This window comes from Myotis myotis, unplaced genomic scaffold, assembly GCF_014108235.1.
Source record: "Myotis myotis isolate mMyoMyo1 unplaced genomic scaffold, mMyoMyo1.p scaffold_m19_p_26, whole genome shotgun sequence".
NCBI lineage: Eukaryota > Metazoa > Chordata > Mammalia > Chiroptera > Vespertilionidae > Myotis > Myotis myotis.
Window position 1 is genome coordinate 892,538 of NW_023416331.1, and position 15,916 is coordinate 908,453.

General features: G+C 49.0%; 2 protein-coding genes across 2 annotated transcripts; both read left to right on the forward strand.

Annotated features, from left to right (window-relative positions):
* The first annotated feature begins 227 nt into the window (after positions 1–227).
* LOC118679620 (heat shock 70 kDa protein 1-like) lies at positions 228–4,794 on the forward strand. The gene is made up of 2 exons (XM_036356575.1): positions 228–339; positions 2,536–4,794. Exon 2 carries the CDS (start codon positions 2,549–2,551, stop codon positions 4,472–4,474), a length of 1,926 nt encoding a protein of 641 aa, XP_036212468.1. The 5' UTR covers positions 228–339; positions 2,536–2,548; the 3' UTR covers positions 4,475–4,794.
* Positions 4,795–7,036: 2,242 nt separating this feature from the next.
* LSM2 (LSM2 homolog, U6 small nuclear RNA and mRNA degradation associated) lies at positions 7,037–15,896 on the forward strand. Its single transcript, XM_036356606.1, has 5 exons — positions 7,037–7,227; positions 7,898–7,965; positions 15,082–15,112; positions 15,230–15,289; positions 15,396–15,896. The coding sequence occupies exons 1-5, from the start codon at positions 7,225–7,227 to the stop codon at positions 15,519–15,521; spliced, it is 288 nt and encodes a 95-aa protein (XP_036212499.1). The 5' UTR covers positions 7,037–7,224; the 3' UTR covers positions 15,522–15,896.
* The last annotated feature ends 20 nt before the right edge of the window (positions 15,897–15,916 follow it).

The following is a 15,916-nucleotide window of genomic DNA, read 5'->3' on the forward strand; positions in this document are numbered from 1 at the left end:
GGGAGGCGGAGCCGATGGGTTTGAGGGGCCCGGCGAGGGGGGGCCCAGGGAAGTGGGGGGGCCGGGCGGTGGCAGTGATGACGCTGGGAAGGGGCGGGAGCGGGTGGCGGTGTTGACGCCACTCCCCGCAGCCGCGTTACAATGGACCGGCGGCCTCTGACCTCATGGCTGGTCTGGAAGCGGGATGAGAGGCCTGAGCCGCTCAAAGCTTTCGGGCGGGCGGGCGGGTGGGGGGTGGGGGACACCGGCTGCGCACCATCGATGTTGAGGGAGTTCCCACCGACTGGGGCTTCGCAGTCCGAACGTTACCAAACTGGAGCGAAGGCGACGGGAGAACAGGTGACCCGGGAGGCTGGGGTAACGGGTGGGTCCTGGTCTGGGGCGTCCTGGAAGGCCCTCTGGTCTGAGGTGTGGCGTGTGGCCAGCCGCGGGAGGGGGTGCTTTGAGGAGCTCGGGGCGCGGGATGGTCTCAGCCGCCAGGAAGGGGCGGAGGAGTGGTGTGTTACTGTCCGTAGAGAGCAGGATTGTTTCAGGTAAAAGGTTAGACATAAGAGGCTGCCTGAGCCGCCACCTCCCCTGACTCACTCCCGCAAATCCCCAGTGGAGGGGAGAGGAGCCCAGGGAGGCAGAAACCCAAGCGCGGCGATTACTGTGTCTGCAGAGACCAGGAGGTAGAATAGTCCGAGTCCAGCAGGAGTCACCCTCAGAGTAAGTACATCAGAGACAGAGGACAGGGCAATTGCCTCAGGACCTGTGAAAATTGAAAACAGTGACACCCACTGCCTTCCCACGAAGATGCTTTTGTCTGTCTCTCCAAAAAGCATGGAAGCCCTGGCTGGTTTGGCTGAGTGGAGAGAGCCTCGGCCTGCGGACTGAAGGGTCCTGGGTTGGATTCAGGTCAAGGGCACATGCCAAGGTTGCAGGCTCCATCCCCAGTAGGGGGCGTGCAGGAGGCAGCGGACCAATGTTTCTCTCATCATTGATGTTTCTGTCTCTCTCTCCCTTCCTTTCTGAAATCAATAAACATTTTTTTTAAAAAGCATGGGAGATTGGAAGAGATTTTTAAAAAATATATTTTATTGATTTTTTTACAGAGAGGAAGGGAGAGGGATAGAAAGTTAGAAACATCGATCAGCTGCCTCCTGCACACTCCCCACTGGGGATGTGCCGGCAACCAAGGCCCATGCCCCCGACTTGAATCGAACCCGGGACCCTTGAGTCCGCAGGCCTATGCTCTATCCACTGAGCCAAACCAGTTAGGGCTGGAAGAGATATTTGTACACCAAAAAAAAAAAAAAAAAAAAATACTTGTACCCGGGGTTCATGGCAGCATTATTCACAGTAGCCATGAGGTAGAAGCAGCCCAAGAGTTCCCGGAGGGAGTAAATGAATAAAATGTGGATATATAATGCAATATTCAGCCTTAAGAAGGAGGGAAAATCAGACACATGCTATAACATGGACGAACTTATATTGAGTGAAATAAGCCAGTCACAAAAAGAGAAATAGTGTATAATTCCACTAACATGCTATCCAAAGTAGTTGAATTCAGAGACAGAAAGTGGTGATTTATAGACTTGGGAATTTCCTGTGCTTGGGCGATACAGTTCTTTCCGGGCTGCTTTGTAGCAGTTTGAGAGTTTTGAGCATCACCTTCTGCTTGAACTCTTTGGGGACAGAATCTAGGAGGAACTTGAGGCCGAAACTAGACTTCCAATGGACTCACCAGAGCAGCTCAACCCACCGTCGGCCCGGGAGTTTTCTCAGATGCCCGATGAAGAAGATTCAGCTGGCACGCAGGCTGTCTCAGAAGTGCTAGCAAAGAACCTTAGTGACTTCACTCTCAACCCTAGTACTACATTCCTTTCCGCCAAAACGTTCGCCCCAACAGCAGGACACAGAAAAAACTTCAAGGGGTCCGGGCTGGGGCTGAGTTAAGGCAAGAGGAGATGTGGAGTGAAGACAGTGGCAAGGGTTCGGAAAGAAATGAAAGAAAGGTTGTGATTAAGGATGACAAGGATTGAGGCTATTATATACCACGTATCTGAATCAATCAGGAGGCCCAAGATTTAAATGTAGCTGTAGCTATTGACTATTACATGGAGATCCTTCTAATGGTATTATCATTGAGAATTATGACATGAAGTCAATTTAGGTATACACCTTATTCTTGTACATATTTGAATTGTAACAAATTTTTTGATGTGCTGTTGCAATTTTTAGTAGCAAATGTGTGTAGAGGGCATCTTATTAAAATTTTGAGGCATAGCTGAAAAAAAAAAAAGTGGTGATTTCCAGGAGCTGGTGGGAGTAGGGGATGGTAAGCTGTTTAATGGACATAGAATTTCAGTTTTTGCAAGATAAAGAGTTCTGGAGATTGGTTGGACAGCAATGTGCATGAACTTATTACTGAACTGTACACCTAGAAATGGTTCAAATGGTAAATTGCACTAATGTGTATCTTAGCACAATTAAAAATAATACATAGACTAAAGAAGTACTCTACCAAGACTTTATCTCACTTTTTCTCAACAGGCCTCGGAAAACCATGGCTGCTGCTAAGGGAATGGCCATCGGCATCGACCTGGGCACCACCTACTCATGCGTGGGCGTGTTCCAGCATGGCAAGGTGGAGATCATCGCCAACGACCAGGGCAACCGCACCACCCCCAGCTACGTGGCCTTCACTGACACCGAGCGGCTCATCGGGGACGCGGCCAAGAACCAGGTAGCCATGAATCCTCAGAACACTGTCTTTGATGCTAAACGCCTGATTGGCAGAAAATTTAATGATCCTGTAGTACAATCAGATATGAAACTATGGCCTTTTCAAGTAATCAGTGAAGGAAGCAAGCCCAAAGTATTGGTATCCTACAAAGGGGAGAAAAAGGCTTTCTACCCTGAAGAAATCTCCTCTATGGTGCTGACTAAGATGAAGGAGACTGCGGAGGCTTTTTTGGGCCATTCCATCACCAACGCTGTGATCACTGTGCCAGCCTATTTCAATGACTCTCAACGCCAGGCCACCAAGGATGCAGGCGTGATTGCAGGTCTCAATGTGCTAAGAATTATCAATGAACCAACAGCTGCTGCCATTGCCTATGGCTTAGATAAAGCAGGTCAGGGCGAGCGACAGGTCCTGATCTTTGATCTGGGTGGAGGCACATTTGATGTGTCCATCCTGACCATAGATGATGGGATTTTTGAGGTGAAGGCCACGGCCGGGGACACCCACCTGGGAGGGGAGGACTTTGACAACAGGCTGGTGAACCACTTCGTGGAGGAGTTCAAGCGCAAGCACAAGAAGGACATCAGCCAGAACAAGCGAGCCGTGAGGCGGCTGCGCACCGCCTGCGAGAGGGCCAAGAGGACCCTGTCGTCCAGCACGCAGGCCAACTTGGAAATTGATTCACTTTATGAAGGCATCGACTTCTACACGTCCATCACTAGAGCCCGGTTTGAAGAGCTGTGTGCAGACCTCTTTAGGGGCACGCTGGAGCCTGTGGAGAAGGCTCTTCGAGATGCCAAGATAGATAAGGCGAAAATCCATGACATTGTTTTAGTGGGGGGCTCCACCCGCATCCCCAAGGTGCAGAAGCTGCTGCAGGACTACTTTAATGGCCGTGACCTCAACAAGAGCATCAACCCGGACGAGGCGGTGGCCTACGGGGCGGCAGTGCAGGCGGCCATCCTGATGGGGGACAAGTCTGAGAACGTGCAGGACCTGCTGCTGCTGGACGTGGCGCCCCTGTCGCTGGGCCTGGAGACAGCCGGGGGCGTGATGACGGTCCTGATCAAGCGCAACTCCACCATCCCCACCAAGCAGACACAGATCTTCACCACCTACTCGGACAACCAGCCGGGGGTGCTGATCCAGGTGTTCGAGGGCGAGAGGGCCATGACGAGGGACAACAACCTGCTGGGGCGCTTTGACCTGACTGGAATCCCTCCTGCACCCAGGGGAGTTCCTCAGATCGAAGTGACTTTTGACATCGACGCCAATGGCATCCTGAACGTCACCGCCATGGACAAGAGCACCGGCAAGGCCAACAAGATCACCATCACCAATGACAAGGGCCGCCTGAGCAAGGAGGACATCGAGCGCATGGTTCTGGATGCTGAGAAATATAAAGCTGAAGATGAGATCCAGAGAGAGAAAATTGCTGCAAAAAATGCCTTAGAATCCTATGCTTTTAACATGAAGAGTGCTGTGAGTGATGAAGGCTTGAAGGGTAAGATTAGTGAGTCTGATAAAAAGAAAATTCTGGATAAATGCAGTGAGGTTCTTTCGTGGCTGGAGGCTAATCAGCTGGCTGAGAAAGATGAGTTTGATCACAAGAGAAAGGAACTGGAGCAGGTGTGTAACCCAGTCATTACAAAACTCTACCAGGAGGGATGCACCGGGCCCGCCTGTGGGACTGGGCGCGCACCTGGGAGGGCTGCCACGGGCCCCACCATTGAAGAAGTAGACTGATCTTATCTGGAGCTGGAGGGTCCTAGGATGAATTTGTTCCCTTCATCTTCAAGCATTGTTATGACTTTTGAATTGACTGGACCTGAACCTAAGTTACCATCGTTTTGGAATTCTAATGGAGGAGTCTCATGTGCCATCTTTTCACACTCCAGTGTCCCATTTCTGACTTTGGAATCAGACTCTTAGGAAAACTAGGCCCTTCTCTGAACCATTTGATGAATCTGTCTGTTATTTAGTTCCAGCCTCACCAACTTTTTTCTTCCTGTGTGGATGGTTATTTGTCACTCAGTAAATTTGTTCCTGAAACAAATTTCTTCTGGTATCTTTAGACTGTGAGTGTATCTTGAAAAGAAAAGGAAAGTTCATGGAGAGAGCATGTGTGGTCTGATTGTGAGCTAATTGTGAACGATTAAGTTGGTAAGGACAAAGTATTTGACATTTCATGAGCTAATTGTTTCAAGGAGGAAGATGCCTTGCCCATCAGGCACTTTCAGCCCCAGCTGGAGCAGTTGCTAACTGATTACTACTTATATTCAATGATAGACTAGGGTCAGTGGTTCTCAACCTTCCTAATGCTGCGACCCTTTAATACAGTTCCTCATGTTGTGGTGACCCCCAACCATAAAATTATTTTCGTTGCTACTTCATAACTGTAATTTTGCTACTGTTATGAATTGTTATGTAAATATCTGATATACAGGATGTATTTTCATTGTTGGCGACCCACAGGTTGAGAACCGCTGGACTAGGTGCTTAGGGTTCAGCTGCTGGGGTTGGGCGCGGGCAGCCAAACTTCTCTTACCTACAGGTGGGGTCTAGATCCAGTGTCTGTGCACTCAGAGTCCGTTATTACGTTGGTTTTTTTTAAATATATTTTATTGATTTTTTACAGAGAGGAAGGGAGAGAGATACATCGATGAGAGAGAAACATCGATCAGCTGCCTTCTGCACATCTTCTACTGGGGATGTGCCCGCAACCGAGGTACATGCCCTTGACCGGAATCGAACCTGGGACCCTTCAGTCCGCAGGCTGACGCTCTATCCACTGAGCCAAACCGGTTTCGGCTGTTTTTGTTGATTTTAGAGAGAGAGGGAGAGGGAGAGGAAACATTGACCAGCTGCCTCCTGCTTGCCCCCTACCCGGGATCAAGCTGCAACCAGGGCCTGTACCCTGATGGGCAATCAAACCAATGACTTCTAAGAGCATAGGCTGATGCTCAACCAACGGAGCCACCCTGGCCAGGGCTGCTAGTGTATCTTTTATGTGTATAAAACATTTCTACGACACACTCCTGACAAATGAGTACTTTTGTGCAAGATGAGAAATGGAGGATTTAGTATGGTCTTATTCCTTGAGAAAATATTTTCACCTATTATGTCATATCATTTATTTATAAAAACGTTGGGGACATGGGCATAGAAATATGTGTAACTACGTTTGTAACCCTTTGTATTGGAGGGGGCATATTTGGATGTGAAAGATTGTTACCAAACTGAAGGGGTTTTCGCCCCTTGAGGTGCTCTGTCACAGGGTAGTTTCACTTGCAGCAAATCAAGGAGATGGGATTCATATCCAAAGCTCTGTCCCCTGCAGGGGTTCTCAACCTTCCTAATGCTGCCCCTTTAATACAGTTCCTCATGTTGTGGTGACCCCCCAACCATAAAATTATTTTCTTTGCTACTTCATAACTGTAATGTTGCTACTGTTATGAATCGTAATGTAAATATCTGATATCAGGATGTATTCTCATTGTTCTCGACCCACAGGTTGAGAAGGGCTGCAAGGAAGCTTAGTCATTGCTTATGTACACTATTGGGTCAATTACATGTTGGTTGCTTCTCTGCAGTTGGCATTTTAGGGTTGTTTCCTGTCCTCTTACCTGCTCACTGCTGCATCTGCAGAATGCTGCTATCTGTTGACATTTAGCAGGAAATAGCATTTAGAACTGTCCAGACCTTAGGACCCTTGTCCTAGCTGCTTAGTTTCACTCAGCCCATCACAGGACAGCCCCGGGCAAAAGTGTGTAAGAAGCGAGGCCTGAGGTGGGTCCTTGAGAGAAATATGTTCATTGGGAGGGAGCCTTTAATAAAACCAAGATTCGTGCTCAGGCTTCTGATCTTGGGGGACTCAACATGTCTTTTTCTTCTAACCTTCACCGGAGGATATTTTTCCATTGATTTTTAGAGAGAGTGGGAGAGGGAAAGCGCAGTATCAGTGTGAGAGAAACACATCAATTGGTTGCCCCCTGCAGGAGCCTGACCAGGGCCTGTCCGGGAGGAACCTGAAACCGAAGTACGCCCTTGACTGGAATCTTTTGGTCCACAGGCCTACGCTCTCTCCACTGAGCCAAACAGGCAGGGCAGCTCAACATTCCTTTAAATTTTTAAGGAAGTGTAGCATATATAGAAAGTGTACAAATTCTGAAGTCCCACGAACTCCCCAGCAGCTTTCAATAGGAAGTGTCTGCAGGGACGAGCTCGGGGAGAAGCTTCAACGCACCGGGCGGCCGCGCGTGCGCAGTGGAGCCCGCGGCGGAGGCTGTCGGGAGGCAGGAAGCACCGCCCCGCGCTCTGGCCCCTCCCCAGCCCTTCCTCGCGGATCCCCGTGCTGGCGGGCGCCCCGCTTCTGCACCCCGAGCTCCCCGCGCCGCCCCAGGGGCCGCCCCGCGCTCGGTTCCCGCCCGGCCTCTGGCCCGCGGCACCAGGCCCTCGCTTTCCCGGTCCGGCCGGCAGCCCGCCGCGCGAGCACCATGGTAGGGACTGTGACGTCACAAGGAGGCGCCCTCGGGGAGAGCGCGCGGGTCGGTCGGTTGGGGTCGGGGTGGGGGTCCCGGCCGTGTCCGGGGTTCCCTCCGCCCTTAGTTCCTGCACCTCAAGTTCCCCGAGAAGACATCTGGGAGCACAGGGCTTTTTTCCCTTTTAAGGGAAAATTTAAGAGCCCGCGGGGGAGGGGAGTCAGACCTCAAGGAGCAGGTCCTCGACGGAGCCCAGGCTCCTGGGGGGCGGGGGGGACAGGGCCCCAGGGAGGCGGCGGACTGAGCGAGCCGGGAGCCCGGGGCGCCGGGGCGGTGAAGAGCGCGCGGCCTTTGGGCTCTGGCTGCCCGCACGCGCCCCGCACGCTCTCCGTGGAGGCTGAGACCTGCGCGGGGAGGCGGGGAGGCGGGGAGGCGGGGAGGCGGGGAGGCGGGGAGGCGGGGAGGGCGGGGAGGCGGGGAGGCGGGGAGGCGGGGAGGCGGGGAGGCGGGGAGGCGGGGAGGCGGGGAGGCGGGGAGGCGGGGAGGCGGGGAGGCGGGGAGGCGGGGAGGCGGGGAGGCGGGGAGGCGGGGAGGCGGGGAGGCGGGGAGGCGGGTCGGACCCCGGCGGAGCGAAGGCCGCTCCCCGCCCGTCTCTTCCCCGGTGACGGTTTCCCCTCTCGCCCAGTAGCTCTTCTACTCCTTCTTCAAGTCCCTTGTGGGCAAGGATGTGGTCGTGGAACTCAAGAATGACCTGAGGTAGGTTCCTGTTTCAGCAAGTCTGTAGGGGGTGGATGTGCCCAGAGCCCTGAGACCTATTTGTTTATAAATATATTTTATTGATTTCAGAGAGGAAGGAAGAGGGAGAGATAGGAACATCAATGACAAGAGAGAATCATTGATCGGCTGCCTCCTGCACGCCCCCCACTGGCGATGAAGCCTGCAACCCAGGCCTGTGCCCTGACCGGGAATTGAACCATGACCTCCTGGTTCATAAGTCAGTGCTCAACCACTGAGCCCCACGGGCTGGCCCTGAAACCTCTTTAATTGAACAAGTGTTATTTGAGGGCTGGGTAAGGTGGGAGAGATAAATAAATAAATGACTTGTGCCTTAACCTGACAGATTAGCCTTGGAGTTGTTTCTTGTATTTGAAAAAAAAAATACAAAGAAATAAATATACTATATATAGTTAGAACAGAGGTCAGGGAGTGAAGGCATCACCATTTTTTCTGATTAAATTATATACTCCTTTGACCCAACTTCTAGAAATGTAAGTCAATTCCACAAGCAAAGATGTAGGTACAAAGACGTTTGTAAGTTTTCTTTGCAGGAACCAAAAATGGAAAATAAACAGCTGTCAATAGAGACTGAGCTAAACTGTGGGCTTCCATGTTCCACAGCGGTCACACCAGAATGACATGTGTTGATGTGGAAAGTTGTTGCAAGATAGTGTACGTGGCATAATCTCCCCTTTGCTAAAGAAAATGTAAAGGGTAAACAGGAGACCAGTGCCTTCTATGTGTATTGCTTTTCCAACCTTTACCCCTTATATCGTAACTCCTACTCATCCTTCAGAATTTGGGATTCAGTGCTGTATCCTTGGACTTTTCCTGGTCTTTCTCGCCAAGTAGGTCCTTCTACCAGAGGCTTATTTTCTTCGTAGTGGGTGCTTCTCAAATTGTGATTTCAGAAAAATACGTTTACTGTTTATGGCCTGTCCTTCAGGCAGAGCCCTGGACCCCGTTTAAGCTCACCATTGAGCCTGGTATATAGTAGGAGTAATAAATGCGTGCGAAAGTAAAGCAGCTAACATTTGAGAGCCTCCTATTGACTAGGCACTCTTCTGCATACACTTAACTCACTGCATTCTCATAACACCCCTGTGACATACACCGCTGTTGCTGCTTTACATGTGAGGAAATGGAAGCTTGGATAGGTTAAGAAACTTGCTCAAGTCTATGCAACTAGTAAATGACAGCCAGAACGGAAATTAATTCTGTCTGGATTATCTTATTTTTTTTATTAGAGCAAGAGGAAGGGGGAGAGAGACATCAGTTTGTTGTTTCACTTATTTATGCATTCATTGGTTGATTCTTGTGTGTGCCCTGTTGGGGGATCAAACCTGAAACCTTGACGTATCAGGACGGTGATCTACCAACTGAGCTGTCCAGCCAGGGCTTTTTTAAAAAGTTATAAACAGGATCATATTCTCTATGCAGTTTTGAAACTTGCTTTTCACTTAGCAGATGTGGATATTTCTCATCAGTCAAGGTGATCTTTAACTTTCTTAATGTCTGTATGGCATCTTTATTAACCAAGACCTTGCTGTTGGACAGTTAGGCGGTTTCCAATTCTTTAAAAAAATATTTTTAAAATAGGTTTTTATTTCCTAGCCAGTTTGACTCAGTGGATAGAGCAGCCGTGGGCAAACTATGGCCTGCAGGCCGGATCCTGCCCGTTTGAAATGAATAAAACTAAAAAAAAAAAAAAAAAAAGATCGTACCCTTTTATGTAATGATGTTTACTTTGAATTTATATTAGTTCACACAAACACTCCATCCATGCTTTTGTTCCGGCCCTCCGGTCCAGTTTAAGAACCCATTGTGGCCCTCGAGTCAAAAAGTTTGCCCACCCCTGGGATAGAGCGTTGACCCATGGACTGAAGGGTCCCCAGGCTCGATTCTGGTCAAGGGCCTGTACCTCAGTTGCGGGCTCAATTCCCAGCCCTGGTTGGGGCACGTGAGGGAGGCAACCTATCGATGTGTCTCTCTCACATTGATGTTTCTCTCTCTGTCTTTCCCCTTCTCTTCCACCTTCTCTAAAAGTCAATGGAAAAATTTCCTCGGGTGAGGATAAAAAGTGTTTGTATTGATTTTAGAGAGAGAGAGGAAGGGAGAGGGATGGAGATAAAACATCGATGGAAGAGAAACATCAATATTGATAGGCTGCCTCTGCACAGCGCCCCCATTTGGGCCTGAGACCGAAACCTGGGCATGTGCTCTGACCAGGAATTGAACCGGTGACCTCTTGGTCCACGGATTGACACTCATCCACTGAGCCACACTAGCTGGGTGGTTTCCAGTTCTTTAGGGAAAAAATCCTTTAAATGAGACATACATTTAAAATAGTGATACGGGCACAGGCAGTTTGACTCAGTTGATTGGAGCGTTATCCTCTATGCCAGTGGTCTGCAAACCGCAGCTTGCGAGCCACATGCAGCTCTTTGGCCCCTTGAGTGTGGCTCTTCCACAAAATACCACGTGCGGGCGCGCATATACAGTGCGATTCAAACTTCGTGGCCTATGCGCAGAAGTCGGTTTTCGGCCTGGGCGAGTCTCTTTTGAAGAAATGGCGTTAGAAGTGGGGGGTGTCAGTCGGTCGGGCAACAGGAGATGCGGGGGGCTGCGGGATACACAGCGCGGGGGGGGTACACTGTTTTGAGGTACGTTCGCTGAGGTCGACCCCTTCCAGCTCTCCCATCCACACTCGTCTATCTGAAACAAGTATACAAGACTAGTGTGGATGGGAGAGTTGGAAGGGGTTGACCTCAGCGAACGTATCTCAATCAGATTGAGGACATTTTTAGCAAAGGCCAGCTTAGGAGTACCCTAACAATGTACCTACCTATATAGTTTAAGTTTAAAAAATTTGGCTCTCAAAAGAAATTTCAATCATCGTACAGTTGATATTTGGCTCTGTTGACTAATGAGTTTGCCGACCACTGCCCTATGCCAAAAGGTTGCAGGTAGGACACCTGCAGGAGGCAACGTATTGATGTTTCTCTTACTCTCTCCCTCCCTTCCTCTCTAAAAATTAATAAAACCAGCCCTGGCCATCGTTGCTAGGTGGTTAGAGTGTCGACTTATGAACCAGGAGGTCACGGATCAATTCCCAGTCAGGGCACATGTTCGGATTGTGGGGCTTGATCCCCAAGGGGGGGGCGGGGGCGGGGCATGCAACTGTGGATGATTCTCATCATTGATGTTTCTCTCTCCCTTTCTGAAATCTATGAAAATATATTTTAAAACAAAACCAATGGAGAAAATAGCCTCAGGTGAAGATAAAAAAATAAATCAATAAAAACATATCGTTAGGTAAAGATTTTAAAAACAATAATTAAAAAAGTGATACCGCCCTGACCGGTTTGGCACAGTGGATAGAGCGTCGGCCTGTGGACTGAAGGGTCCCAGGTTCGGACACATCCCCAGTAGGAGGTGTGCAGGAGGCAGCTGATCGATGTTTCTCTCTCATTGATGTTTCTAACTATCCCTCACCCTTCCTCTCTGTAAAAAATCAATAAAATATAAAAAAAAAAAAAGTGATACCTATTATCTGGTTGTCCTTTAGAAAGTTTGAATCAATGTATTCTCTCCCAGCAGTGTCTTCCACATTTCTATGAGATAATTGCTTAGTGGGAGAAACACTGACATGGCAGAAAGTGATGAGGAGAGGGACTTCTACATCAGAGATTTCATTTATGATATGGGCACTGCATATGGTACTGATGGCATTGAGATGAGGGCTGTATAGAGGGACAGTGGGGGAGCCCATACCAACCCTAGGCAATTCTGTGAGATGATTTGTTTTTATTTTCCTCTTTTCTCCTCCCTGGGTCTTACACATGGCAGAAAACTTATGTTCTAGCTCCAGGTCCTAAAGCAAGGACTGTAAGATTCAAAGGAATTCCATTGGACTGGGAGAAGAGCTTTCTCTCAGGCTTGTTGTCAGACCACTTTTGTGCCAGATGTCTCGCTCTCGATGAACTGAATGAATACCACCACCTTATATGATTCCTGGAAGTTAGTCCAGCGCTGCACATGGTGGTAAAGTGCTATCAAAGGCTGTTCAACAGCCAGGGATGTGGCAAAACCATCACCGAGGCAGCAGGCCTCAGACACTGGATTTCAAAGACTTAGAATTTTACAAAAATAGGGTCCAGCAGAGAACTGCCAACTTTATTTTTGGCAAGATAAGGACATTTTTAAAAACTGCCTTTTATTACAATAATTTCATTTTAAAAATTTAATGCCAAAAAAATAGTAAGGACAATCAAAGAACAGCTATTCTTTAGTCCTGGCCAGGTAACACAGTTGGCTAGAGCTTCATCCCCATATATGAGCTTGCAAGTTCGATCCCTGGTCAGGACACATACGAGAATTAACCAATGAATGCATAAATAAGTTGATTTAAAAAAAAAAAAATCGATGTTTCACCTGGCCTGTGTGGCTCAGTGGTTGAGCATTCACCCATGAACCAGGAGGTCACAGTTCAATTCTCTGTCAGGGAACAAGCCTGGGTATTGGGCTTAATTCCCAGTAGGGGGCATGCAGGAGGCAGTCAATCAATCAATAATCCTATTATTGACTAGAGGCCCGGTGCACAAAAATTTGTGCATTTGGCGTGGGGGGGGCCCTCAGCCCGGCCTGTGCCCTCTCGCAGTCTGGGACCCCGTGGGGGATGACCACCTGCTGGCTTAGGCCTGCTTCCCGGGGGTTGGGCCTAAGCTGGCAATCAGACATCCCTCTGGCAGCCTGGCAGCCCTCGGGGGATGTCCACTTGCCAGCAGGGAGCAGGCCTAAGCTGCAGTCAGACATCCTTAGTGCTACTGAGGAGGCAGGAGAGGCTCCCACCACCACTGCTGTACTGGCAGCCATCAGCCTGGGTTGTGGCTGAGCAGAGCTCTGTGGGAGCACACTGACCACCAGAGGGCAGCTCCTGCATTGAGCGTCTGCCCCCTGGTGGTCAGTGTGTGTCATAGTGACCAGTCATTCCCAGTCTTTCTGCTGTTAGGGTCAGTTTGCATATTACCCTTTTACTATATAGGATAGAGGCCTGGTGCACAGGTGGGGGCCGGCTCGTTTGCCCTGAAGGGTGTACCTGATCAGGGTGGGGGACCAGCTTGGGTGCCTGGCCAGCCTGGGTGAGGGGCTGATGGCTGTTTTCAGGCTGGCCACACCCCCTTTAGGGTGGGGGTCCCCACTGGGGTGCCTGGCCAGTCTGGGTGAGGGGCTGAGGGCCGTTTTCAGGCTGGCCAGTGACTGAAGCTCCCAGCCTCTCCTTTTTTTCTTTTTTTTTTTTATTCTGGGATATTTACCTTCTATAATTGAAACTTTGTTGCCGTCACTGGAGCTGAGAGCAGGCTCCTGCTCATTCCAGCTCTCTGAGGCCATGGCCGGCTGAAAGCAGGTATCTGGGGTTTGTTTAGCTTCTATAATTGAAACTTTGTTGCTTTCGGAGCTCAGAGCCGGCCCCGGCAGGCGGGGAACCTTGGCTTCCTCCATCACTGGAGCAAGCAAGCCTCCTGCTCACTTCAGCTGTGTGGCTGCCGGCCGCCATCTTAGTTGGCAGTTAATTTGCATATCTTGCCGAGTAGCCAATGGGAAGAATAGCGAAGGTATAGTCAATTATCCTTTTTGTCTTTTATTAGATAGGATGTTTCTATCCCTCTCCCTTCCTCTCTCTGAAATCAATAAAAACATATGTTTTTTAAAAAAAATTGATGTCTTTGCCCTAGCCGGTTTGGCTCAGTGGAGAGAGGCTCAGTGGAGAGAGCGTCAGCCTGTGGACTGAAGGGTCCCAGGTTCGATTCCAGTTGCAGGCTTGATCCCCAGTAGGGGGTGTGTAGGAGGCAGTTGATCAATGATTCTCATCATTGATGTTTCTATCTCTCTTTCCTTCCTCTCTGAAATCAATGAAGAAAATTTTTAAAATTTATGTTTCTTTCTCTCTCCCCCTTCCTCTCTCTAAAATAAATTTTAAAGTTATTTTTAGGGGAAAAATTGACAACCTTCAGCATACAACATACACAATACTACTAGCCTTTGTTTCCTCTTTTGTCATGGACTCCTGACACCTTTGAGCACACATCAGTGTTTGAGAACCAGTGGTTCTAAGGAACTTAGAATCTGGTGATGACACACAGAACAGTTAGGATGGGGGTGGCCAGGTTGGAGGGTGGCCGGATTGAGGTATAAAGTAATAGGTACGACCTTGGTTTGTAGAAATCAAACTAGAAAGAGAATTACAAAAATGTTAGACATCAGCAAACGGTAGGGATTTATGGGATATGCAGGGGAGAGATATAATTCATGGGATTTGAAGTTGTGAGACTTAGGAAAGAAGATGAACACCATCTGACAAATTTTAAAAGTTGAGAGAGAGAGCATTCCTCACTAACATTTCAGGGTCTCGAAGCATTGGGGAAGGGAGAGGGCATCTCTTGTCCCTTCAAGAGCAATGCTTTATCTACTTTATATGTGGGGCTCTGGTTCCAAATCCATACATGAAAACAGCTGATGGTCTAGGGTCAGACAGAATCCTTGTTTGTTCTAAAATTGGGCAAGCTACACAACCTCTCTGAGCCCCTGGATGGTAATAGCTACTTTGTAAAGTTGCTAAAGATTATAAAAGTGGCTGTAAAAATTATACATGCTATACAGAGTACAGGAGAAATATAAGATGGTAGCTCTCATATCAAGAGTGGATTGGTGTAGGGAAAGATGTATAATCTAAAATAACACACTTCTAGGTAGTGGCGGGGGAGAAGGCAGTCCTAATATATGGTGACAGAAGATTTGACTTTGGGTGGTGAGCACATGGTACAATATACACATCTTGTAACATAGAAACTCACACCTGAAAGCTGTATGTTCATGTTGACCAATGTCACCCCAGTAAAGTTAATTAAAAAATAACACTGTTCTGGAAGCACTGTCTTTCCTATGCTAGGGCTTAGGAATGCCCCCTTTTGGTTCCAGCTATTCTGGCTTTTTCAAGTCCTTGACTTCCCCAAACCATGTTCTTAGCTCTCAAGTCACCTCTGTGTTGACTTTGGTGTAAACTAATTTGGTGGTTCTTTCCTCTGCCCCTGACAGCATCTGTGGGACCCTCCATTCTGTGGATCAGGTGAGACAAAGCAAGAGCCCAGGACTAGTCTTGGGGAAGGAGGAGGGGAGAGCTTAAGGGTGGGGTACTTGTATCTTGTCTCTAGGGCTAATGATGGTGTTCATCTTCTTTCCTTAGTATCTCAACATCAAACTTACTGACATCAGCGTCACAGACCCTGAGAAATACCCTCACATGGTGAGTGAGGGATGGTGGAAAAGAGCAAGCACCTGTAAACACAGGAGGCCCCTGGGTATGGAGGACATTTTTAAGAGTGTTTTCACGTTTGCCTACCTTTGTCTAGTTATCAGTGAAGAACTGCTTCATCCGGGGCTCAGTGGTCCGCTATGTGCAGTTGCCTGCAGATGAGGTGGACACGCAGCTACTACAGGATGCAGCGAGGAAGGAGGCCCTGCAGCAGAAACAGTGATGCAACGACTCCACCCCTTCCCTCTTCCATTGGTGATCCTTGACCTGGGGTCCCAGCCCAGGCCCCCTCCTTCATACTTGAGATGTTGTGTTTGTTGTTTTTCAATATTGAAGGCGTTTTTTTTTTTTTTTTAAAAAAAAGGGGGGGGTGGGGGGGAGATGAGTAGATGAGAGGACTAATTAGTGGGGAGCAGCCATCCTCGGTGAGAAGGGAAGGTACGTTGTCGGGGGAACTGCAGTGTTCCTGGTCCCCAGCACCTGCCTTTCCTCCTTCCCCAGAGATGCTGGGAGAATCTAGATCTCTCCAGGGCGGCCTGTGACTCACTTGGGGATGGAAGGACTCTGTCCCGCATCGGGAATAAAGTGTTGGTGCACATTTCTGGTGTGTGTGTGTTT